This window comes from Dipodomys ordii, unplaced genomic scaffold (assembly GCF_000151885.1).
Source record: "Dipodomys ordii isolate 6190 unplaced genomic scaffold, Dord_2.0 Scaffold14, whole genome shotgun sequence".
Classification (NCBI taxonomy): Eukaryota; Metazoa; Chordata; class Mammalia; order Rodentia; family Heteromyidae; genus Dipodomys; species Dipodomys ordii.
The window spans coordinates 9,751,612-9,777,207 of record NW_012267230.1 but is presented as its reverse complement, the minus strand read 5'-3'; the positions used below and the strand labels follow the sequence as shown (position 1 = coordinate 9,777,207).

General features: G+C 58.4%; 1 protein-coding gene across 1 annotated transcript in view; it reads left to right on the top strand.

Annotated features, from left to right (window-relative positions):
• Positions 1-23,810, top strand: part of Snx29 (sorting nexin 29) — a 177,355-nt gene extending 153,545 nt beyond the window's left edge. The window contains exons 15-17 of the mRNA XM_013011677.1: positions 3,586-3,726; positions 17,181-17,320; positions 21,600-23,810. Of these exons, the coding sequence (XP_012867131.1) occupies positions 3,586-3,726; positions 17,181-17,320; positions 21,600-21,729 (411 nt within the window). The 3' untranslated portion in view covers positions 21,730-23,810. The remainder of the gene's footprint in view (positions 1-3,585; positions 3,727-17,180; positions 17,321-21,599) is intronic.
• The last annotated feature ends 1,786 nt before the right edge of the window (positions 23,811-25,596 follow it).

Genomic DNA, 25,596 nt, shown 5'->3' with positions numbered 1-25,596 from the left:
CCCTGCCGCTGCCTCCTTGGTAGCCTAGTGATTTTACCTTCCACATTTAAGTCTGTGATCCGAAAAGGAATGAGTGCAGACGCATGCATGTGGCTTTGGAACCATCCTCGGTGTCCTGCCTGGCAGAGCAGGCACATGCAGCTGCGACAAGGCACAGGTGACAAGGTACACCTCACAAACACAGCTTTGAGGAAGGCGCCAGAAAAAGCGGCTCCACATATGTGGTACGTGTGTCTAGATCAAGTTGAGAAATGTAGTGTGCAGCACAGCAGAGGAACCCTGCGGATGGGAGGCGCAGAGCGCCCGTGGGAACACTCCAGGGGTTCTCTTCAAGGCCCAGCGAGGCCAGGCCCCTCGCTGACGGACTGCTTTCTTTTTTTTTTTTTCCAGTCTGAAGCCAGGATTTGGACTTGGCTATCTGACACTTTATGCTCCTTGGCAGGCATTCTACCACCTGAGCCACACCCCTGACCCGTGAACTGAGGTTTTTGCCTCCCTCCCGTTCCCTCTCTGCCTCTTCCTGTCATTACCAGCAGTACTAGGCAGTTCTTCCCAATAGGAAGGAAATCTCCAGATGTGAACTTCCTCTTAGAAGGAACGCTGGCTCCATCTGACCCCTGCTTGAGGATAATACTCTCCTATTCTCCTATTGTACTTCCCTTCTGCTGAATCAAGATTAGACTTGAAGTCACTTTTTATTGCTCGATTTAAAAGGGAGCTCAGTTGTGCCCAAGAGGTTGATTCTCTTTATCCCTCTGAGGAATTGTTATCTTTATAGCCCAAGTGGAGGGAATTGGGTCTAATCAAACATAATTTGGAAGGAGGAGTTCTTCAGATAAACAAATAACCCCCGCAGTTATAAGCATGAGCCCTTTTAATTCTTCCGTGGAATAAATCTGTGGTGTGGTCAGGTTGATGTAAACCACAGTGCAGTTTTCTCCGTGTGGGCTGCTGAAAGCTTTGTGCTTGAGCATCGCCTGGTCCTGAGCCCTGTGATTTCAAGGGTATTCCATTAAGATTAGCTCCAGTTAGTGAAACTGAGGGGCTTGGTAGCAAGCAGGCCGCTCTGCTGTCACATGACCTGTGGAGCAAAGGACAAGGCCTCTGGGAGCCTTCGCTGCTGCCTGCTGCCAGAGTCACCATGACGACGAGAGAGCTTGGAGAGCTTGGCTGAATGCGCTGTGCATAGTAGGTGCTTTAGCAGTGGCTACTGTTGAAAATGTTGAGGACGGGCTGGGAAGGTGGCTCAGTGGTAGAGCGCTTGCCTTGCATGCATGAGGCCCTGGGTTCGATTCCTCAGCACCACATAAGCAAAAAGCCGGAAGTGGCTCTGTGGCTCAAGTGGTAGAGCGCTAGCCTTGAGCTGAAGAGCTGAGGGACAGTGCCCAGGCCCAGAGTTCAGGCCCCATGACCGGACCCAAAAATTAAAAAATTAAAAAAAGGAAAAAAAAAGAGAAAATGTTGAGGACATTTCTGTTTTTTTGTTTTGTTTTGTTTTTGTTTTGGTCATGGGGCTTGAAGTCTGGGCCTGGGCGCTGTCCTTCAGCTCTTCAGCTCAAGGCGAGTGCTCTACCACTTGAGCCACAGAGCCACATTTCCAGTTTTCTGGTGGTTAATTAGAGATAAGAGTCTCACGAGCCAGGGGCCCAGTGGCTCACGCCTGTAATCCTAGCTATGCAGGAGGCTGAGATCTGAGGATTGCAGTTCAAAGCCAGCCCAGGCAAGAAAGTCCCATAAGACTCTTTTCTGCAATTAATCACCAGAAAACCAGAAATAGTGCAGTGGCTCAAGAAGTAAAGCACTAGCCTGGAGCTGAAGAGCTGATGGACAGTGCCCAGGCCCAGAGTTCAAGCCCCACGACCGCCCTCCCCCCCAAAAAAAGTCTCACAGACTTTTCTGCCCAGGTTGGCTTTGAACTGTGATCCTCAAATCTCAGCCTCCTTCGTAGCTAGGATGACAGGCATGAACTACCAGCCCCTGGCGCTTGAATTGACATTTTGTTGCTCACTTTTGTGAGCCCTGGGCACTCCTTCCTCCCCCTGCTGTGTTTCATAGAGCTTCTTGACTTCCTGTGTTAGCAAGACTGTCCCAGAAATCACTTTTTGTCTTGTTTTGTTTTTGGTGAGCACATTGTCACCCAGCAATACTGAGGATGTGGACACTAAGTGGGTGACTGTCACCTGCTGTCATTGAGCAGGCCTGTGCCTGCCTAGCAGGGCCTGTGGCGGCCCAGTGTCCCTGATCCCCATGGCTCTCCATGCCCTGTTCCAGATGGAGCCAAGTACTCATGGCTTGGCTTGTCTTCTCTGCCATCGTCCACCAGACTCCAGATGGCTGCTGGGCTATGGCAGAGTCCAGCTAACCTGGGCTTCTCTGAATATGTCTGCCCATCTTTTAGCAGGTGACATTCAAATAAGCTTCCTGGTCAGGTCAGCTCAGAATAAAATAGCACTTGCAACAACTTTATTCTAGAAGTTATCACAAAGACCTTGTAATGAGTACTAAGATTAAATAGGCTTTTTTGGTGACCGCCTCCCCTCCCCCTGCATTTTGTTAAGCTTGCCTTTTCAATGTAAGAATTTATGGGCTTAAACTTGCCTGCTGAATGGGTGGTTTTCACAGAACTTGGCATGAACGTTAGAGGCATCTGGCTTCGTGGTTAGGAAGATCTTTAAGTGCGTGTTGATGACTCCTGCTTAGAAAGTGTGACAGCCATGCGTCACTGTGGATGTCACCCCTGGGCTGTCCTTGCTCTCTCCCACGCCCAGCTTTTCTGGGGATGTCACTGCTCCGTGTGCTGGCAGGAGCCAGGGTGACAGGAAGCCTGGTGAACTTACTCTTGCATTTTGTACCCTCAAAAATACAAATGAGGGGGCTGGGGAGGTAGCTCAGTGGTAGAGCTCTTGCCTTGCATGCCTGAGGCCCTGGGTTCGATTCCTCAGCACCACATAAGCCAAAAGAAAAAAAGCCGGAAATGGTGTTGTGGCTCAAGCGCTAGAGTGCTAGCCTTGAACTGAAGAGCTGAGAGACAGCGCCCAGGCCCAGAGTTCAGGCCCCCATGACCGGACCCCCCCCAAAAAAAAACATACAAATGAGAGTCAAAGCATGACTAGAATAAAGATGTTTTATGCCCCCACTGAGCCTCCCCTGTCTGGATGTGGCCTCCTGTCCCCAGGACAGATCTCAACCTGGCACCTTCCTTCCTGTCCCAGATTGAACTCCCCCTCATTGGCATAGTGGTCTGTGACCTCAGGCCTGCCTGACGCCCCTGAACTCTGCCTGTGACATGTGGAGGGAGGCGCTGGTGCTCTGTTGTACATGTTGGAAACAAATAGACGCGCATGAAAACACACCCCTGCTGCTGCTGCTGCTGGACAGCTGGTGATGTCCAGCCGGCAGTACCTGTCACTTGCCTGGTCACCTTTCGGTCAGTTCTACTGAGTCTGTGCCAAGGGCATGGCCTTCCATGGAGCATGAGACAGATGCAGCCCTGCTTTCCACGGGAAGGCCCCCACCCGGCCCCCGCCCCTTTGGGAGAGGGCCGTGAGGAGCTCACATCGTCTTACCCTCTCCCTTCCCTGGCAGGTGTACATCCGGATCAAGGATGACGAGTGGAATGTCTACCGGCGGTACACGGAATTCCGGAGCTTGCACCACAGGCTGCAGAGCACGTTCCCCCAGGTGCGGGCCTACACCTTCCCACCCAAGAAGGCCATCGGGAATAAGGTACGGCCTCCGCCGGGCACCCAGCCCGCGCCCCTGCCGCGCTCCGCTCCGCGGCTCGTCGCTTCTTCCTGTCACTTGCTCAGAGAGTTGCGATCTTTTCAGAAAAGTGGGTGGACATAAGATCGAAATAGAGAGCAGTCGTGGGAGACCCAGCCCCCCTGCCCCTCGCCTGCTCTCGTGTGCGTGGCCCGCAAGCCTCTCCCGGGCAGGGCTGTGAGCGTTTGGGCCGCAGACTCCCTCTCAGCGCACACACCCTTCTCGCGTGGAGGCCCTGACGCAGGCGCACTCGCTAGCTGGCTGCCAGCCCCCTCATGTGCAGCCCTCATCGTATGAGTTCCGTGTGTGCGCGCAGCTGTGCACAGAACTTGCTTAGAAGACTTTCTTCTGTCATAGGCCCACTCACATCGTGGTGGATATCACGTCCCTCAGTGTTTATTCAGGTACCCCAAGGAATGAGGAACAGGGTGCTGGCGTTCCACACTCTGTCTGGTTGGCTACTATTCTTTGGTCTGGCAGACATTGGTTGCAAGGGGCTGGGCCAGGGCTGAAGGGGCTGGGCCAGGGCTGAAGGGGCTGGGCCAGGGCTGAAGGGGCTGGGTCAGATGCAGCTCTAAGCCTGGTGTGGGCACATTCTGTAGTCTGCACATTCAGTTGGCTGGCATTCTTCACCCCTGGCTGTGTGTGGAACAGTTCTCCACCCCCCTACCCCCCCACCCCTGCCGCACCCACCCCCCACCACTCTATGGGCTTTAAAAAACAGTGAGCCATGCTCTGCTTGTCTAGCTCCTATTTAGTGGCTGTGGAGGAGAGGCCTGTGCAAAGAGAGGTTCTGCACTTTCTAGATGATTCGAGAGCACCGTAAGCTATAGAGCTCAACTGAGCGTCAAGAAGGGGAAAGGCGCACCGACAGTTTGAGAGCATCAAGCAGCCTGCTGGCAGGGCCTCCAGTGGGATGAGGCAGAGTCCTGACCGTTCTCGGGACGGGAGCAGTTGGGGCGGTGTGGAGGAGGCTCGCTGTCCCGTACTGGCCCAATGTGCCACCGGCAGCAGCCTCCACCTCACCCGGACACTTGGTGCACACACTCTCTGTTGTTTTGATTTTCAGTCCTGGAGTTTGATCTCAGGACTGTTTGTGAGGCTAGTGCTCTACCAATGGAGCCACATCCCCAGGCCGCTTTTAATTTTTGGGTGAGATCTTGGGGGCTTTTCTGCCCCAAAGTCAATCCAAATCCTCCAAATCTCAGCCTCCTGAGTGGCTAGGATTCTAGGTGTGAGCCACTGCCACGCAGCTTTCTATCTGTGTGTGCTCAGTGGTAACAGGACACCATCCAGAGCTCTGAGTGCCAAGCAAGCGCTCTGCCACAGAGCTGCAGCCCCCAGCTGAACATACGCATTCTCAGCCCTGCCAGCTGCAGCCGGCCATCCACGGCCTGCTTCATGCCCTACACACACACACGCTTGCACACACACGCACACGCATGCACATACGCGCACACGTGTCTAGGCTAGAGCAGACCCCGGTACACACCCGGTATGCCAAGGTTTCTCAAGGACGCTGACGCATCACAGGCATGGACTCGGTCACTCAGGACACATGGAGGGGCCGGGAGTGAATGGCTCCAGTTTCAGGAGACCAAAGCCAAAAAGATGTGCTTCGGGGTCATCCCCGCACTCAGGGGGGAGGGGGCGCTGACGGAAGCTCTGCCTGTCACGATGGTGACCAGGCTGCTGATGCTTCGTCTCCATGTGCTGCCATGGTGGTGACAATCGGGGCCCCTTCAACAATGGCTTCCCAGACTGCTCCTGGAAATGACACATGACAGTTCCAAAGCAGGCCACGCGGCTGACACCAGAGCAGGCCTTGCACTCCTTCAACCACATAGTGTCTCTGGGGACTACTCTGGTGACACCCACGGCATGGTGTCCTGTGAGCTGTCCTCGATTTCTGCCCACCACCTCTCATCTCTCGCCTTACCCCAACCCCTCCCCGAGCCACGCGGCTGCTCTCCAGCCTCCACGGTGTCACCGCGGGGCTTGCGTGCCTGCCTTTCCCTTGGCCTGGATCTGCATCCCAGATCCTCCAGTGTGTCAGGACTTGGCTCCGGCTTTCTGTCCTCTCCCGAGCCCTGTTGTCCCTTCAGTGACCCTCCTGCCCAGACCTGCACCTTCCGTTTCTTCCCAGCAGAAAGCCTGGGCTGAAATGATGACTTTGTATTTCCCCATGTGATTTGTCTCTGCTGTGTGGCAGCCTCAGGGGCAGGAAATGCTGTGAACTGCTCTGCACGCTCCCTGCCCCAGCTCCTGGGAGGGACAGGACGTGCTGAGCAGAATGACTTCAGGTGACTGGGATGCATCGCTCCCTCTACTCTGGTGGCCTTTTGCAGGCTGGGCAAGAGCCCAAGCAAGCTCTGGTGACAGAAAGGTGACCTCGGATGGTCTGCAGAGCTGGCCTGCAGGCTCCCTGTCTAAGAAGTCTCTGCAGGCATGAGGGCTTCGGTAAAGACACGTTTTTGATGGTGTTACTGAAAGCCTCCATGATTGCTCAGTGAGCAAATGAGAACCGAGAGACTGTCATTCGTTCCTGCAATAATAGATTCACTCTGGGAAAGTTCATTTGGCATTAAGGCAAGGCAAATCGCTTTCCCAGAGCTGCAGATAATTCAACTTGTTGGAGAAATTATGCATTAAAATCCTCATTAAAAACACATCCACCCGTGTGTGGTGCCGGAACCAACTGGTGCTCGCTGAGCTGTGGAAAGTTCCTCTGTGCTCCTTGGGAGGTAGATGCCTTGAAATGCAGCATAGCAGGTGGCCTCACGGGCAGCCAAAGGAGGCCCAGGAGAGGAGCACGGAAGTCAGGGCTGGCCAGGCCCGGCTTGGCTCCTGGTGACTGGTGCGGAAGGCATGGTACAAGGGGGGAGGGGCAAGTGGGCATAGCAGCAAATCCCTTCCCCCAGATGACGACAGCTGCCAAAGCAAATGACCACAAGCCTGCTGCTCACACGGCATCCTTCACTCTTGTTCCCTGTGGAGCTCAGCTGCTCAGATCATAGCACTGGCAGCACCCGCTTGTCCCACAGGCCCGGGGTGGGGGGCTGGGAGTCAGCCCCCATGTGCTCTGGCATGAGGTCCCACCTAGTCTTCAGTGTGGCATTCGTCTCTCTGTAGCCTTCCTCTGCGGTCGCAGCAGGGCGTGTGGTCAACTAACTCAGGGTGGCCTCCCTTTCTTAGGGCCCTTAATTTAATCACCATAGCAAGAGTCCCTTTACCAGGCAAGGGTAGGAGACTGTAGGTGCCCAGGAGGAGGGCCCCGACATGTTTTGGGGAGGCATCACTCTGACCTGCTACCTGCCTAACCAGGGCAGGGCTCTTCCTACTGCCCCTCTTGACAATGGGGAAACAGAGGCATGGGGTGAAGTGACTTACCTCAGGCCATCAGGGTCAAGGTGTTGTCTGGCCCAGGCAGCCAGTCTGAGGCCCAAGCCCTCAGTCTCTACAAGTCCAGCCCAGCTCTGGAGCCAGGCGCAGCTGAGCAGCCTTGCTCAGCGGGGACATCCCTGTGGCTGCAGTACTGTGGGACTCGGGGCAGCAGCGCTGGCTCCGGCCTCACCCGGCTCAGCAACCCGTGCGCTTGGCGCCATTCATGAAGCCAGACACACTGTCCTTGGAGTTTGCTCTAGACTTCTAGAACCCTTCCCAGTAATGCCAAGCAGGGAAGACAGGCAGTCATGTGTGACTGCACTAGTTTACACCTGTGTTCATTCAGAGGATTTTGCCAGCCCTGTAGGTAGGAGGCTCTAAGAGGCAAAGAGGATCGAGGGAAGGAAGGAAGAGAGCAAGGAAGCTGAAAAGAGAAAGAAGGAAAGGGATGGGGGTGGGGAGTGAGAACAAGATTCTTGTGGCTTTGCTGTGTGTGGCTTTGGGCACTAACTTGACCTCTCTACGCTGCAGGAGTGGTTTGGGCATTTGTAGTGCTGTTTTTGTGGTGACATTTGTAAGATCTTTTCCATGGTGTCCGGCGCATGGTAAGTGCCGCCTTTGCGTTTGTTAATGGCAGTGTTGCCGCGCAGGGCTGGGGCGGGGCGGGAAGCAGGCCTGCACGTGCTCATCCCTGACGATGCCGGGACTCTGGGCCCATGCAGGGCACAAGTCCCTCCCAGCCCATGCCAGGCTTGCCAGGCACACAGGGCGGGGGGGGGCCTTAATGCTCACATCCCATCATGCAGCTCTGGACATCACCCAGGTGAGGAAACCCAGGCTCAAGAGTAGTAAGCACCCACCAAGGCCGGGGAGCTTGTACGTGCTGCAGCCAGGAATCAGTCAAACTCTGCCAAAGCCACAGCCACGGCCTGCGCACGCGCGGCAGGCAAGACTCAGCGGTGCTCCCCAGACATGGACACCGGAAGTTCAGTCACCGACAGCGGGCTTGTATGCAACGGCAGCCGCTTGCAGCCTGGGCCTCCCTCCTCCTGGGGAGACAGCCCCCCTAAACAGGGAGGCACTGTGAGTAGAAGCAGAGAACTCCCCTCCCACAAGCAGCAAGATGTCCAGAGAGAATGAAGGGAGAAGAGTGCCATCAGTGAAGCCATTAAGCCCACGCGCGGCTTTGCTTGGCACGCTGCCACGCCCTGTGCCCGGTGTCCTGGCGCTTAATGTACCACAAGATGAGGAAAGGGAGCCGCCTGCCCCCCGCCGCACAGGGCGCTTCCTGTTCACGCAGTGGAAGCCGCACAGACATCTTCTAGAAGTCTGCTCAGCTTGTCTCGCAGGAAACCCCAGGAAGAGACAGGACGAGCGCAGACGAGGTGTGGGTGGATGTGGATGCATTTAGTAAGTGGGTTTCTGGGGAAGACATTTCTATAATTTCAAATTAAAATCCGACGAAAGCCATAGACATTTCTGACGCAGCTAGAAAGGTGCTGCCGCGCGGTTCCCCGCTCCGTTCCCGGGCTTTGTACTTGCGCACGTGACATGGCGCTCCCGAGACCCCTGCTTATTTTCTGTCATAGACTGGACAGGTCCCGCTGTCCATGAGGCCTCATGCCGCCCCTGGGCAGCCTTCCCTCTCCCGCTTCCGCCCGCGCCCTTCTAGTTCTCTCCCCCAAGACCTGGTGGAGCTTAGAGGGTCTTTAGTCATGCCTGGTGACAGAGGGGAATCCTTTGATGCATCTAGGCCCCAACTTACCCGATTAACCAAGCACAATTGCCTGTTCTTCCATTTGGCTCAGTCAAGCTAAGCTTGAGAGCCTACGTCGGTGCCGAACCCTCTGGTTTTGTCGTTGGCATGAATTACATTTGAGTCTCTGCTGCGCGCACTGAAGGTTACCCATGACGTCTTTGGGGTTGCCTGGTGTTTGTGTCTCATTATTATTAATCTCCCCTTCCAGCAATCACTGCCTTTTGAATGTGCTTAGCCTGTGTTCTGTCTGCTGCTGTGCCGCTCGATTCTGGATAGCTGATGGAAATTGCAGTGTGGAAGGTCCTTCTCAACTCTTACACTTTTCTTGAGTATTCGAAAATAATTGCTGCCTTCGCCTCCAGTGTCCCGTTAACATCCGAGGACGATACATTGCGTCCGCATTCATCTTTAGCACACTGGAACAAATACATTCAGTCTCCCGTGTGGCATTGTAGCAATTTCCCCGATCCCACCTTTCTGGGGTTCAGAGCTCTTCAGCTTCCCCAGAAGCCGTGGGCAGCTTTTGAGCCACGTGACCCACTGGCTGAGAGCTTGGGCTGGGAGATCTTGCTGGCCTGGCACACGCTGAGGGCCTGACCTGGAGGAGTCAGCTTGCCTGAGTGATGCTCACCTGCCGTGTGCCAGGCATGGAAGACGGGGCTGCGGGCAACCTTGCCAGTTTGGCTTCCAGTGTTTGGTAATTCATGGTAACTCACACTTACAAATGCTTCATTGCTTTGTGTGTGTTTTCTTTGTAAAGTTCGTATTGACTACTTCATCTTAACACATCCATTCATGTAGACAATGCATCCTGAGCAGAGTTACCCCTCCACCATCTCCCCCTCCTTCCCCAAGCTGGTTTCAGGAGTTTCCCCCTTCTCTTTGTACGCATTCACCCTCCTTCCTCCTCTCAGTTTGGCTGCTCTGTTCTACCAGGGCCTGTACCTCCATCCAGACACGTTTCAACTTTCTAATGTTCTTTCCTCCCACTGTGTGTTTTAACCAGGTCGACCACGCGTGTATGTTTCTAGGTTCGTGTTTTATGTCTAGCGTCCACACAGGAGCCCTTCTGTGCCTGGCTCCCTTCGCTTAGTCTGATGTTCTCCACATCATCCATCTGCCTGCAAATGACATAATGTCATTCTGTATTGCTGGTTGGTTCTGGACTGTCTGCCTGTACCACATATTCTTGATCCATTTGTTGGTGGTAGGGCATACCTGGGTCTTGTTTCTTCCCTGCTCTCCTGGCCCTGTGTCTATTCATTTCTCACCTTGCGATGTGTTGGGGAGTAGGCTGGGTTGTTACGTTTGAAATTGAGACATTGCATTCTTCCAGTCTTAAGGCAAGATCCATGGAATCTTATACAGCTGACACACCCATGCAGAGAGCACTGGAGCCTCTTTCTGTCCCTCCCCCAGGGCTCCGTCCTGTCCCTGACACCATGCAACAGTTCTGCATATTCTAGACTTTATGAAAAAGGGAATCCCAAAGCATGGCTCCTGCGTCCTGGCTCCGTCTATCCACATTACGTTGGGAGATTTGCCCGTGCTGCGGCAAGGCCATTGCTGGTCGTTGCGGTGTAATAGTCCACTGTCGGACTCTCTGCATGTCGGGGATGGCGCAGGGGTGGCTCTGCTGCTTGAGCATGCTCGTATAAGTCTGCTGCAAGCCGCGGCCGTGACTTCTGCAGATCTGTGGGCAGGGTTGCCGAAGGGGCACCACGTGTGTGTTCGGGTTCTGCAGGCCCTGCCCTGAATGCCCCCAGCTGCCCCTCAGAGAACCAGAGCCGATACTGTGCCCCACCGTCACAGCTGTTCATGGCATCACACTTGCCTCCGAACTCTGAAAAACATAGGAAATGTTCTCAGTGTGCCACACAGAGAAAGGAGGCAAACAAGCGCAGATCACAGCAGATTTAATAAATGTTATTGTTTAGGAATTAGGCTATCATAAATAAAACTGAATTCTCCTTGTCCCTCAGCCCAGAGGGACCCCCTGGAAAGTTGTTCTGTTTCCTTCCTGTCATGGCTCCGTGCTTTTATTGCAAGGGTTATGAGAGAGTTTTCTTTTTATGGCTGCCCATAAATGGTGCCATTCTTTATGCATCCTTTCCAAACTTGTATTCCTTGCACTATTAGGTTTTCTGAGATTTATTCACTCGGCCTCTTGGCATTCTGTTTCATCAACTCTCTGATAGTCTCCGCATGACTGCTCGGTGCCTGTCTTCCCTCCCTCTCGGGCGGACACTGGGCTGCTGGGTCCCTGTTTGGTTAGGGTTTCCCTGGGCATCTTCCTGGGTACCCCTCCCCACTTGTGTGCCCATTAACGCTGCCCTGGGCCCTGCCTGTTTAGAGGAAGTTTGAATTAGAATCACATAGCATAGAATCTCCTGGGCTACATTTTTAAAATTAAAAATATTTTAATTGATACATAATATTTGTACATGTTTATGTGGCACAATTTGACAATGTGATATAGGCAGACAATGCGTAATCATCAAACCAGGGCAAGTAGCGTTTTCATGTCTTCATTATGAATCATTTCCATGTGCTGGAAACCTGCAGATTCTCTTTTCCAATTATTTGGAAAGACGTCATAGACCATTAAAGACTATATGGTTATCCTACAAGGCCAGGGGACACCGTGATGAATTCCTCTTACCTGATTGCATATTTGGTAGCTTGGCTACATTTTTTTTATCCACTAGAGTGGAGTTCCTCAGCTCCTCCCGAAGCACAGGTCACGGGGCGGCGGGCGCTTCGGGCTGGCAGGGGCCTGCCTTCCTGCCCTGACCTTCTCCCAGCGCAGAGTCTGTGCGCGTGGGCAGTGCCCGCCCTTCCTGCTGGACAGGAGCATACTTCTTTGGGGCACCTGGAAGGCTGAGCTGGCATTCCGCCTCGCTTCTCCTTGGCCATCCACGCATCCCCCAGCCCCAGCAGCAAGCTGTGCTCGCTGGCGCGTCTGCCGGGAGCCTGGGGGGAGCAGCGATTGCTGCTGTCTGGGGCGTTCCCGGTAGGAGGTGGGACGGTGTCAGTCGCCCCCAGTCTTTGCTCTGGGGACGGTTTGTATTCCAGAAGTGAGCAAACCGAACAGTGTCCCCTTTCTAGCGGGTTGGGCGTCGGGGCCCCGTTCCGTGTTCTCAGGGCAGCATCTGAGCCGGGCGGGAGGCGGCGGTATTTTTTCTGAATTCTCAGGGCTGCAGCCCGCTCTTCTGCAGGATCCTTGCCCAGTTTGGGTGACATTGTGGCCACTGGCTAGCATTGAGGACAGCGCCACCCAGCTTCCTTACTCCCCATTTCCCCTCTGACTTTGGGTCTGCATCAGTGACTGGACGGCGCCCTCGCCCTGACGGATGCCCCCATGTTCCTGTGTCAGCGCGGGGTAGTGTTGACAGAAGGTTGGGCAGGCAGGGACTGGGGGGCCCCTGGGAGTCACGTGCTTGAGGCTGCACCATGAGCAGGTGCTGGGAGTCAGGCCCCCATGCTTCTGCTTCCGGGGAACCACCCCAGGCTCACCCACTCACAGCCCCATGCTGCTTTGCAGCGGGACGGAGGACGCAAGGCGGATGTCCTGGTGAGCGAGCGCCCGGCCGGCCAGCCCACTGCTGGCCTGAGATGACGGACTTCCATTCTGTCTCATTTCTGCCCTTGTTAGAGATCTTACCTCTTGCAGTGTGATCACGGGCCGCGAGGCAGGCCTGTGCTGTGGAGATCACCAGTCCCTGTTCAGCCAGCCATGGAACAGTAGAGGCCAAGGGGAGGAGAAGTGGCACCTGTTAGGGGCACTGAGGCAAAGAGAGAGGGGGAATAACATCCTTCGTGGCCACTGTGCCCCTGCCGTGAGCCTCTCCCGCCCTTCCTGCCAGAGCTGGGCCCTCTGCCAGAGTCTAGATCTGCTCCAGTGGCTCCAGGCATGTGGCAGAGGGAAATGGAGGTGAGCCCAGCTCTCCCCTGCCGCCGCGCTCACCCCGGTGCCCCGCGCCCAGCTCTGCTCAGTGGATGAACGGACGGGCGCGGCAGCTCTCGTCTCATTGGACACATAAAGAAGTCAGGGCACGCCTCGATGGCAGCCAGGGGCCAGTCCTTCCCGGATTCTGACTTCATTTCTACTTTCCTTCCCCGGGACATGCCCGAGACTGTCCAGAGTAGATGACACGCTCAGGTAGAACTTGAACATAACCCCTCGCCCCCCTGCTCCGCCAGGTCCATTTGGCTTGGGTTAAGCTCTGTCCTGGAAGGTCAGGCTTCTTCCTCAGCCTCTCCCATCGTCCCAGCTCAGGCTGCAGCCAGCATGTGGTGGCGGCTAGCCAAGGTTCTAGAAACGAATGGATGTTTTGTAAACTTCTCTGCATGTAGAGGGCCCATGGAGTGGTAGACCAACTGTACCTGGCAGTTGAGTAGACCCCGTGTTAGAAATAGCTCAGAATGTTGGGGTGTCGCGTAGGAATACGGACACCAACTCAAAGGGAACTCAGCAAGGCAAAGTTTACTTTTGCAGAAGGGGTGCCATTGGCCAAGAATCTGGCATGCAAGCACAGAACAGGCAGGCTGCTCCCCTTTTATCCTTAACCCAGCAGGCCCCGCCCCTCTGCTCCCATTGGCTGAGCTCAGGTTCACAATCTGCAAAAGGCTGTGGCTCAATGAACATGATGCAATTAAAAGTCAAGGAGCTTCTAACAGGATGTCCTGATTAAAGTGCTCAGGAAAAGGATGTATGCAACCAAAATGTGGTGAACAAGGGCCAGGCCACCTGGTCAAAGCTGGAACTCTTCAGAAAATTCTCCAGATTAACAGAAAGGAAGCAAACTACTTAGATAGAAAAGGTTTTTCTCACACTAGATTCCAGTTCTAGCCTGGACACAAGACAAGTTACTTCGCATCCCGGACTGTAAGTAGCGCTCCCCGCCACTGGCCCCTGACCATTGATGGTGCTCCGCTGGGTGGCTCCTGTGGGTATAGTGTGTGTTGTCTGCAGCTCTTCCAGTCATGCCAGGAGTCCAAGGAACCTGCACATGCCCAGCCCCGCCCTGGAGGGCAGCTGGGCAGCCCCGCCTGCCTGCCCCCGCTGCGTCTGCGTATTTGCACTTGGCCTTCGGAGCAGGCTCTGGCTGCCCAGGCTGGCTGGCTGCGTGAGCTGTGAGGCTAGGGCGGAGCCCACCTTCAGGGCTCTGTTGTGATGACCTTTTCTTCTGTTGCTTCTAGAAGGCCTGATGGTAAATTTTGTTTGGTCTGCGCCATGCAGTCAGGCATTTGAATTAGCTGTGGACTGATGTGAGAGCCGAGAGATTTTTAGCTAATGGCTCTGCCTAGCAAAGACAGAGCATGCGGGGCTGGCCCCCCGCCACGGTGCCTGTCCAGCATTCCAGTCCTTCACCCACATAGCTGTCGCCCTCTCCACCGCCCAGTGGGCCCTCCTCCCGCCCCTGCGGTGGTGTTGGGTCGGCCTCCGGGCCATGAGGCTGAGTGAAGGAAGATGGTCCTCTTCCGCGCCTCAGCTGTGACTTGGTTCTGGTCCCACACTTCTTGGAGCCTCGCGGATGCGGTGTGTGGGGTTGGAGGTGTGCACAAGTATCAGCGAGCAGTTCTTGGCGCTCAGCGTGCCTGGCTGGTGCTGTCCTCACTCCGCAGTGCTGCTTGCCTGTAACCCCCACAGTGTGGAGTTCACAGGACTGTGGGGGCAATTAGAAGGGTCCCACAAGATGCCACCACTGCTGTCAGCAATACCTCAGCATCTCCAAGCTAGACCCTGTGTGACTGGCATCGGTGTGAAGCGATGCGAGGCGCTGTGAGGGCACCGCTGTTCCTGGTGACACTGGCACAGGACGGCGTGTGCGCGCCACCTGTCAGCCTGGCGGACACTGGGATCCCAGGCTGTGCACCCTGGAGGGCTGGGGAGGGGACAGGGCACATTGACTGCCCTGCCTGTCTCTGCTGTTGGGGACCTGGAAACTGTTTCTGGGCAGAATTTGCTGGAGCCCAGAATCCTGCTTGGAACTCTAGGCACCACCGACAGAGGCCCACAGTTACCAGGCGTGGACAAGAACGTTCTCCCTGGGCCAGCCGCCTGGTGCGTAGCATAGAGGGGTAACGCAGTCATGGGTAGCCCCGGCCTGCAGAGCCCCGGCACGTGGTGGTGGTGGTGGTGGAGGGAAGGGGAGCTGTCTGGGGCAGGGGCGGGGCCTCAGCTGGGGGTGTGTCTGGGTGCTCAGGCTCATTTTTCAAGGGAAGTCAGGATTCTGGTGTTTGTCAGAGGTCTCCGGGGTTGATCATATGACACACGGCTCCGTCCGTACACAACATAGCCATGGGGCATGTTTTGTCCATGAACCCCCACAGGACTTGTGAAAACGAGGATCCATCTTTACCGGTCTGGAACCCTCCAACCCCCGGGGGGAGTCGGTTCTGAGCCATGTTGAATGGACCTGCTCATTCCTTTGAGGGGTGTACCACACCCCTGAAAATGCCAGAGTGGACAGGCGTGGTGGCTCCTGTAATCCAGCATTTCCAAGGCAGGAAGATGGGCAGCTTAAGACTAGTATAGACTATGTAGAGACGCCCCATCTTTAAAAAAATCCAGAAGCAGAAACTCACTTGAAAATGCATTTACAAATACGCACTAGCTACTAGGTTGCACCAGGGAATTAGCATAAATTTTGTTAGCAGTGATAATGGCATTCGGTTAAATAAGAAAATGTTCCTAATCTTTTAAAAATACACACTGTTGTATTTAAGAATGAAATGTCATGCTGGTGCTAATTTACTTTAAAACAACTTAACAAAATGGTCGGAATGATGAACCAGTGCAGGCAAGGTTAGAACTATTAGAAAAGGATGGGGGGCTCATTAGAATGCCCTGTCTTTTGATGTATTTAAGTTCTTACACCACAAAATAAAAACATCCAGTCACAGAGAGGAATGGGCGGTCTTCGTGCCCCGGAGCCTCCGTGTTGGAAGGGTCCCGTCTAGGGGCTAAGGTCAGAGGTCAGCCAGTCCCTCCGGCCAGTCCCATAGAAGATGGCTTCCGCTAGCGCCCATGTGGAGTCATGCGGCCTGAACCCCGCTGTTCTGCTGCTGAGAGGAAGCCTGGAGGTCTGTCGTGTAGGCTGCAGGTTGTCGGGTGTCTTGGGGGCAGCTGGAACTGTCTGGCTGCTTGGAGACCTGAGTGGCTGGCTGTTTATTCAGAGGTAATCTTACGGACTTTCCTACCCAGGCCGGCTTCCAACTGCGACGCTCAGCTCTCAGCCTGAGCAGCTAGGGTTTCAGGCGTGGGCCACCGGCGGCTGGCTTGCCTGTAGGATTCTCCTGGACCAGGACCAGGCCTGGGCTTCGGGGCCCGGCTCTTGTGAGAAATGGGTGCGTGTTAAGGACATGGGATGCCTCCAGGCGAGGCCCCGACCGCCAACTTGTGTTGCCAGGGCAACAAGAGGTCACTGGGGATGGGATGGGGGAGGTAGACTTGGGGGAAGCCTTTGGCCTCCGCTGGAGGTGGGGTCACCTTCCTGGAGCTCCGTAGCCCCGCCCCACCCCTCTAACCTCTCACTGTGCTGTGTCTGGAACATTCTTCTGGGTCAGGTCAAGTGGGAGCTCAGCAGCAGCAGACACGCACAGCAGAGGGCGTCCACGCAGGGCTGGCACAGTTACCTGTGCCCTGGGCCCCTCTGGCAAGTCTCCCCCAGGCACCAGAGGGGAGGTGGAGGCACCAGCAGCTGGGGCTCCTTGCGGCTGCTCCAAAGTCACGCAGGGTCTCTCCCAGCCCCGCCCCGAGGGGCCTCAGCGGGGAGCTCCCGCTCCGCCCTGTGAGCCTGTGTGCTGTGTGTGCCGTTTAAGCGAAGCAAGGAAAATGGGTTTGCATTTCAAAACACTGTCCAGGCAGAATGGAGAATTCTGTCTTACCCAGGCGGTCACCAGGCCTGTGCACCTGTCCCGGTCCTGGCCTGTGAAGCCCACGAGAGCCTCAGAAGTGGCCCCTGTGCCCGCTGCGGGTCCCTAGCACGTGCCCCAGGCATTGTGTGCCCCAGCGGGAGACCCGCAGGGCTGCGCGCGTGCGCCCTCCATAGAGACAGTCCTGTGAGCAGACCTGGAATGCAGGGGGGGCGTGGGGGCGGCTGGGGAGCAGCGCGTGGGTTATGGGCTCTGGGTGGAGCTGAGTGAGATAAGCCCACATGGTCGGGACACACACACACACACACACACACACGTTCAAGGTCGGGGGGGGGGTGGCTCCTGAGCAGGCGAGGGAGACAAACCCAGCGCATGCTTGTCTCTGTGCTCTCAGGACGCCAAGTTCGTGGAGGAGCGGCGGAAGCAGCTGCAGAGTTACCTGCGCAGTGTCATGAACAAGGTCATCCAGATGGTGCCCGAGTTTGCCGCCAGCCCCAAGAAAGAGACGCTCGTGCAGCTGATGCCCTTCTTCGTGTGAGTACCGCGGTGTGGGAGCCCCGCGAGGCCCTCAGCGCCCCCCGCAGCGCTGTGCATGCCAGGCGCCTGCGGCTGCAGGCTGCCATCAGCCCTGGGCCCAAGCCCTGACATCTCTCTGGATTTTGTCTCTTTGACGTTTGAGACTGTGGAGTCCCAGCCAGCTTCAGTCCTAGACCTCAGGTAGGAGGCCTGGGATTATAGGCATGCACCACCAGACCCGGCTCCTTTAGTAGATCAAAGGAAAGCTCAATTTCCCGTTCAGCCAGGGGTTTCTCCAGTGGGTGGTGGGCCCAGCACAAACTCACTCTTAGAGGGCCACTGACATGGAAGTGTCTGGATGGACCCCCGAGACACTGTGCAGCACCCCAGCCCCAGTGTCACCACCTGGGGACGGGAATGGGCAGCCCGTGGGGGTAATGAAGACCAGCCGAGGCGCTGGGCTGTGTCCGAGGGTGGAGGGACAGGACACGGATCGGGGAGGTTAGGATGAGACACGGGAACCTTCTCTGGACCCGGTGCCGGGGTGGGAGGGAGGCGCACATGGCCTCGGGGCTGGTGGGGACAGGAACTTTGTGGTCTGCTTGTCTCTTTCAAAGCTTACAGTTCTCTCAAGAAAAAGCACTCAAGAAAGTGGGGGAACATTTTAATTTCACAGCAGTTAGAAAGCGCTAGGAATAGTGGTGCATGCCTGTGGCCCCAGCACTTAAGAGGATGATGCAGGAAGGTCAAGAATGAAAGCCAGCTTGGCTACGGTGAGATCTTGGTTCCAGAAGGAGTGAGCTAAGGGGCAGCGGTCCAGGTCCCTGGTGCAGGACGCAGCAGGAAGTGCGGGTGGAGGGCAGGGGTCAGGAGGAGCGTGGGGTCCATGGCCCCCGGAGAACGCGATGAGCGCTGCTGTCCGTCCGGCAGTGCGGCGAGGACCTTCGCACCGGGCTGCGCTGCTCCACATCCCCCGAGCCTCACGTTTCCTGTGACACAGTGCTCTGGGGTTTCTAGAATAGCGAGCGAAGCAAGCTGGCAGTCCCCGAGCAGCCCGGGAATCCCGAGGCCTGTCCTTCAGGACGCTTGCTCCCTGCGCCCGCGCAGATGTGTGCAGATCACGTGTGGGGAAGGCGCCCTGCCCAGAGGGAGCGGAGGGCGGAGCTGGAGACACGGGGAATCGTGTCATGGGTGGAGGGGGCAGGTGAGGTGCAGCCTCCCCAGCAGCTGTCGCCGTGCAGCAGGTGGCATCTGTCACTGCTTCGGCAGGAGCACGCCACCAGTGTCATCCCGGCCGCTTCTGCGCGCTGACGCGCCCCGCGCCGGCAGCGCCTCCCCAGCCCGGCGTCCTGCAGCTGTCGGCCGGGGCTGCGTGGTCCACTTACCCTGACCAGCCCCCCGTGTTGTTCACCTCTGTCCCTGTCCCGTCACCCTCGGAGGTTGGTCCTCCTCGTCCTGGAGGTGGCGCCAGGCTCCTCGCCGCCATTGCCCAGCTCTGCATTTTCAGCGGAGTGCGGGCTGCCAGCCCCGCACTGTCTACACAGCGGCCCCTCCCGGCCGGAGCTGTCAGGGGCGGTGAGTGGCTGTGGGGGTCCTCACCCCCCCTGCTGGGTCACTCCCCAGGCCAGAGGCAGCGAGCACTGGGAAATGGGCTGGGAGGACGGAGGCTGCTGCCCCCTCCGCAGCTCCCACAGCCCCTTCCTGTCCTCAGATGCCTGGCGCGCTTGACGGGCTTCGTGCATTTGCTCACCGTAGGGGCTGCGGACGCGGGCGGTGCTGCAGACGGCAGGAGAGGCGCCCGCAGCACGTGTCCACGGGACACACCGCATCCTCGTGGCTCCTGGCGTGGCCACCCCCGGAAGGCAGGCAGGCAGGCCACCTTGATCTTGTCACACGTGTCCGGCGCCCTGGGCCAGCCTCGCTGGGTCCAGAGCCAGCAGCAAGGGGCCCGGTCTCCTCTTTTCGTAGTGAGTCCGTGGCCCGGGGATGCAGACCTCTCCTGGCCTCCGTGGCCCAGCCGTGCAATGGGGGTGGTGGCAGCAGTGGCCTGGCGAGGTCACGGGCACCTGCGCTGGCCACAGCCCCGTTTCGCTGTTCCAGCCGCGCCCGGCCCCGGCAGCTTGCCCTACTTCCTGGCTTGTATTTTTAAACGCGGGAGCATCTGAACATCCAGTTTGGAGACAGGGAAACATGAGGTTATTTTGAGCACAATAGCCTGCACCATTTGAGGTTAGTTTAAAAAACAACACACACCATAAAAACACCAATAAAGCCCTAGGAAGCGGCGCCGCTGCCCCCGACACGCTGCTGCCCCGCAGCCCGCCGCTCCCGCCGCGGGTGGGCCGGTGCCGGGGCTCTGGGTTTCCCGCGTCCTTCAGCGATGGGTAGGGCGGCCGCAGCTGGAGTGGCGCTGGCCTGGCTGGCTCTCCCCGGCTCAGTGCCATGCAGTGGACAGGGCTGTGGTGCTGGATGGGACGCTTGGCATGGTGGCCCTGGCCAGGCTCCCTTCCGGGGCGGGGTCCACGCCCCGACCGCTGCCCCACCCAGGCATGGAGAGACAGAAGCCGTCGCAGGCCCTGTCCAAGGCCAGCAGATGAGCTGTCCCCAGGGGGAGTGACGAGGCGGGTGCCAGAGGGGCGGACACCCTGTCACCAGACAAACGCGTACAGTCATCTGTGGGTCATCCACAGGGGAGTGGCAGGACTGTGGCAAGCAGGGGAGGACGGAGAGCCAGGCTGTCCATGTCGCACTGGGCGCGGGCTCAGCTGCTGGCAGGGACTCCCTGTGCTGTGTAACAGGCCGGCCGCGGGCCTTTTTCAGTTTTCTGTGGGCGACTCAGTTCTCGCGGCTGGTCTCAGGTGTCCGGTGTCCTCTGCTCTGCGTGGAACTGGCGTGGGTGCCTGGGCCTCAGGCGCACAGATTCCTTTGTTTCTGCACCCATTGGTGGATCAGGGACACGGGCTCTGGGGCTGCTTCCGGCCTTGTCCTCGGGAGCCACTGCAGGTGCTGGCGCGAGCAGCAGGCAGGCGGCTCTGTCCGCGGGAACCGGCGCCCTCGCCCTGCGCTGCCAGGGCACTGGGTCTCCCCAGTGGCTCCGCACGGGGGCCGGGCGCCCCAGTTCCCCCTTCTCCTCGCCCCTCCCAGAGCGGAGGAGGCTCACAGCGCTGTAAGGGTGCCAGTCTGTGCCAAGGTGCCACCCCCCCCCCGCTTTCAGTCTTGGAGAGGAAGGCCCCATCTTTAGCATCCGCAGTGAGCGAGTGCCGCGTGCACGCACAGCACAGCGGCCGCACGGCAGCCGCCGCCGTCGCCCGCGCCATCACCGGCGGGGCTGTGCAGACGCGCGATTCATGCGCTGCCCTTTGCTGCCCTACTCCAGAAGCTCAAGTGTCTGGAGGGGAAAGGGGTGTCTCACCATCTCCTTTCTAAGGAAGCTGGGGCTGGGTTCTAGAAGGATCTTTTTCTAGCGGAGTGATCTTCGCAGAACGGCCTGGGAAGCGCCGCACTGTTCCACTGAATTGAAAAGAAACTTCGGGGCGCCATCGAGGCAGACCTCGTGCTTTGGCTCTAACTCCTCCCCCTGGGGCTGGGAGAGTCCTCCTCCTGCCTCAGCCTCCTGCTGCCGGCGCTGCAAGTGTGCCCCTCGCCAGGCGCTGGGCTAAACACTCTACTATCGGCTCCGCTGCCCCCAGGCCTCCTGGACAGCCTCTGACGCTTGGCTGCTTGTCCTGGTCAGGCTGGTCATCCTGCCCTCTGCCGCTAAGCCCCGTAGCGACTCCGGCTCCTCCTCTGCAGTACCGAGGAGAGCCTGCCCTGCGCACTGCGGGGTTTCCCGGAGCAAGCGTGCAGGTCAGCGGAGCAGGCCCCGTGGGGTAGACGTGGCCCCCATCCCTCACCCCCAGCCACCAGGACGGGGACTGTCCTGGCCACCAGCGGCGGCAACCCCAGGACAGATGTCGCGAGAAGCCCGGGCATGTGTGACTCTGCATCAAGGAGAAACAGACCTGAGGCCACGGTTGTGGCTGGAGGCCTGGTGCAGCGGTAGAGCGCCCTTCTAGCAAGTGAGGCCCTGAGTTCAAGCCCCAGTGCCACCCGTCAGTATGCTCTTGGTTTGGTTGTGTTGGGGCTTGAACTCGGGGCCTTGGGCCCATTAAGTGGGTGACCTACTTGAGTCTAGACCCAAGGCCTTCAACGCCTTAAATCAGGGCCCTGGCCTATGGCCCCCAAGCCAGCTCAGACATCTGCCTGTGTCTGGGAAGGCTGAGCGCCCGCCTCACCCACATCTCTCGCTGTCTTGCAGGGACGTCGCCCCTCCCGGAGAGCCGCTGAGCAAGAGCAGCCGCCCCAAAGCGGCCTCCCGCTTCTCCCGGCTGTCCCGAGGGCCCCCCCGGGAGCTGCGCAATGTGGAGCCCCAGAGCGGCGACCTCTGACCTCAAGGAATCCAGACCTGGCCACTGCATCCCACGCGCTGTGGCCGTGGCCCAGTGCCTTGGCACCGCAAGCACACCTCCCCCGCCGCCACGTGCCACTGATTAAACCATCCCTCGGCTGCCAGGCCCGTCCTTGCACACGGGGCACGGGGCCCTGCTCTCCAGCGGGTGGGCACTGGGCTGGACTCGAAGTCTGTGGGCGAGATGAACAACCCCGGGGTTTCCTGGCACAGGGGGACTCCCAGGGGAGCCAGCGTGGCCACGGGCCTCTGCGCTTGTTCTCACGTGGAGGCGGGGCTGCACCGCGGCCGGTGGTTCCTCTCCACGCTCCTCCCCGTCCCCTGCCGGAGCCGGCGGCGCTGCTCAGCTGGTCCCGGAGAGCCGTGCCTCGTCCCGGCTGGCTTCAGGATGCCCCAGGGTCGGCACTGTGGGGACCTCTGTGGAAGGTTCTAGCTCCTGTGGCGATCACGATGGCCCCTCAAGACTCGATTGGTCCTGTCCACCCTGTGTCCCCCGAGCCTTGCCCCCTGCTCAGGGCGGGACGAGGATCCGCGTGGCAGCCATGGTCCACACCCCTCCCCCAGGACAGGCTGCCTGCGACACAGCCCGAGCTGCACGGGTCCCCAACCCCGCGGGCCCCGCCAGGAGCCCAGCAGATAGGAGTTTGTTAAAAGGACTGCGCAACAGTTGGGGTACAGCTGCTTTGGGGACCAGAGAATAAGAACTGACTAGAGACTTGTTGGGGAACAGAGAACCCCCTCAGAGAACCACCACAGCCCTCCTGACAGCCATGGCTGCTCCCCGCCAGCCGGTGACCTCCCCGCGGGCACTGGTGGCCGTGCAGCCATCTGGACCATGGTGGTGCGGTGTCTGCGCCGGCCCTGGCCGTGCTCCCCGCAGAGGGCCATGGCTGCCTCCTCCGCCGAACCCTCACTGACACGAGCATGCACAGCCACAGCCAAGACCCAGGCCAGCCGTGAGTGCCCAGAGCTCCTGACGTCTCCTTGGGGTCACCTGGCTGCCCCGCCCTCCCCACCCCTCCCAGGCCCGTGCACGTGGGTCCCCAAACCCTTCCGAGCCCACAGCAGGCACAGACCCGCTGTGCGGGCGGCCCCCGTGCAGCTGCTCGCTTCTACCTGCGCCTGGCCGCGGGGCCAGCTCTGCCACCTCATCCCCCACCCGGCACCTGGCACTGTCCCCCAGTCACAGCGGCCCAGGGCCAGACCTGCTCCTGCCCTGCCGCTGGAGGCAGAGGGGAGCGGGCGCCACCCCTGAACAAGGCCTCCACACCTCCCCCCGCCCTCCCGGCCCCCCGCCAGCCCCAGGGAAGCAGCTGGGTGCTGGGTGGGCGCCGCTCCGGTTCCGCACAGCTCCAGCGCTGTGTATCTGATCTTCCAGTTCCGTGCCAAGAAGTCCACGTCCCTGCTTCCTTACCACTGGCCTCGGTGGCGGCTCCGGCCCGAGGCAACCGGACCCTGCTCCACCCTGGCCCAGCGCCCCCGTCAGGCCGCTGTCTGCGGCAGCCCTCGGCCCTCTCCCTCCCCCCGACTCCAGCGGGCTCCCAGGTACCCAGAGGCTTTGTGAGAAGTAGAAGCACACTAGAAAAGATTGAGTGGCACCACTGGTAGAAGGGTCTGGAACCACCAAGTTCTGATGCCAGGTCTGATTGGCTGGTCCTGTGTCTCCCTGTCCTGCTTGTACCCCCCATGGCCCGCCCCCCTCCACTGGGGCCGCCCGTCCCCTCACAGTTGCCACCAGAGTTGCTAAGTCCTGGAGCGTGGGGTCCCCACAAGAATGGGGCTCCCTAGCCTTTGGCATCTCTAAGTGACCCCACAAAGGCTGAGGGGTGTGGGGAGCAGGCGCGCAGCACTAGGCCGCCGGGCCTGCCGCCCACGGGGTGCTTGGCACCCAGCTGCCCCGTGTTAAGGTTTACACACTAGAATTTTTAACAAATACATTTAATTTTCTAAACTCTCTTGTATTAAAGCTTTCTTTTGGAATAAGCTGCGGGGATTTTGTTACAGTCTGGCTGAGACTAACCTCTTCCCAGCGAGGACATAAACACCACGTTTTATACAGCACTGGCCTGCGTGGTCTGTTTCTTTGTCTCAGTTCTTTCCAGGTATGGCAAGCTTCCAGAAGGTTCACTCATTATTTCCCATGATACCCAGGGTGGTAGGATTTAGTGCGACTAATAGCAATTTGTGTGAATGAAATGGGACAAAGCCCCATTTGTAGCTATATTTATCAGGCAGATTTGCCTAGTTTGGAAGTGTGGAATCAAAATTCCCTACAGGGAATAAAACAAAACCAAATAAACCTCATGCCAGGTCTGTACTCATGGAGTTAAGAAAGGTCGGGTGTGGTAGCTGACTTCTGAAATCCCAGCAACTCTGGAGGCAGAGATACGTCAGGCTCAAGGCCAGCCCAGACAAAAAAGTGAGACCTCATCTTAACCAGTATGTCAGGTGTGGTGGTCACCTCCACAGGAGATGTATCTAGGCCGACTGTGATCTAGGCTGGCCTAGCAAAAAGAAACACACTCAACACCTATCTGAAAAACAAACAAAGGCTGGAGCTGGCCACATGACTCAAAGTACAAGGCCCCGAGTTCAAACCTCAAGACTTTCCTTCTTTTTAACCCAACCACCCAGTCGGACTGCGGTGGGAAATCCACAGGATGGGAGACCAGCGGCCAGCGCCCGCCCGCCCGCCCTGGGGCCTCTGCCCCGCCCTCCGCACGGGCTGGCTGTGGGGCCTCTGCCCCGCCCTCCGCACGGGCTGGCTGTGGGGCCGGCGCCCTGCCCTCCTCGTCTGTGGGTGGCAGGGCATCCCAGCCTCACCCTCTGCCATGACACCCCAAGACTGGCCACCTCCTCCCTGCCAGCCCAGCTGTCCCCCGCCCAGCGGGAAATGTCCCCAGGGCACCTCGAGCCTGCCCAGCCTCCACGACTGACCCCATCCGTGCCCCTCAGATGCCCTCTTGTCCCACACCTCCACCCCGGGGCCCCACCAGCCACCCACAACCCTAAAGCGCTCCAACTTCCCATAACCCCATCAAGAAGAAAAGATGGAGACGGCGACACATCCTCACCCTACCCGCACGCGTCAGATCGTGACGTCAGTGCTTCCGACGCTGAGGCTGAGCGGCTGTCCCTCCCCTGACCTGACCGTCCAGACTTCCCGCACTGTGAGGATGAAGGCGTGTGCGCCACTGCTGTGGGTTCAGATGGAGTCTGGAGAAGCTGTCTGCCCAGGCGGCCTCAAATCAGGATCTTCCCATTCTCAGCCTCCGAAGTAGCTAAGATGACGGCTGAGCCCCTGTGCCTGGCTCAACATGTCAAGTCTAGACGCTGCCTCTCCCGCCCAGCCAGGCCACAGGCAGGTCTGACAGCTCAGGCTGGCCACGTCCAGTGCCCTGCGGCACCCGAGGGCCCCAATTCCCTCCTCTCCACCCCGCCACGTTCCATCCTGTCCACTCAGCATCCAAGGACACGCCTCCGGCCCCACGGAGGCCACGCTCGCTCACAAGCCAGGCAGAGAGCCGTCCCCCCTTTCTACCCACCCCCCGCCCCCAGTACAGGCTGGAGTCACCGCGCCAGCCTCTACCCGAGCCTCTGCCTGATCAAACTCCTGGGAGTGGTGAGGGGCCCCACAGCCTTGGGTCTCACGGTGTGACCCAGCAGGCACCAGGGGGCGCCTGTCCCAGCAAGGTCAAGGGGCGTGGCTTCTGGCTGTGGTCTCGCTGACCTCTGCTGGAGCCCATTGGACTCTGCTCCCCAGCCGCAGGACCCCAGCTCAGCCAACGAGCCGCACTGCACACTGATGTACAACAGCCCGGGAGAAACTGAGGCAGCCGCGTGGAGG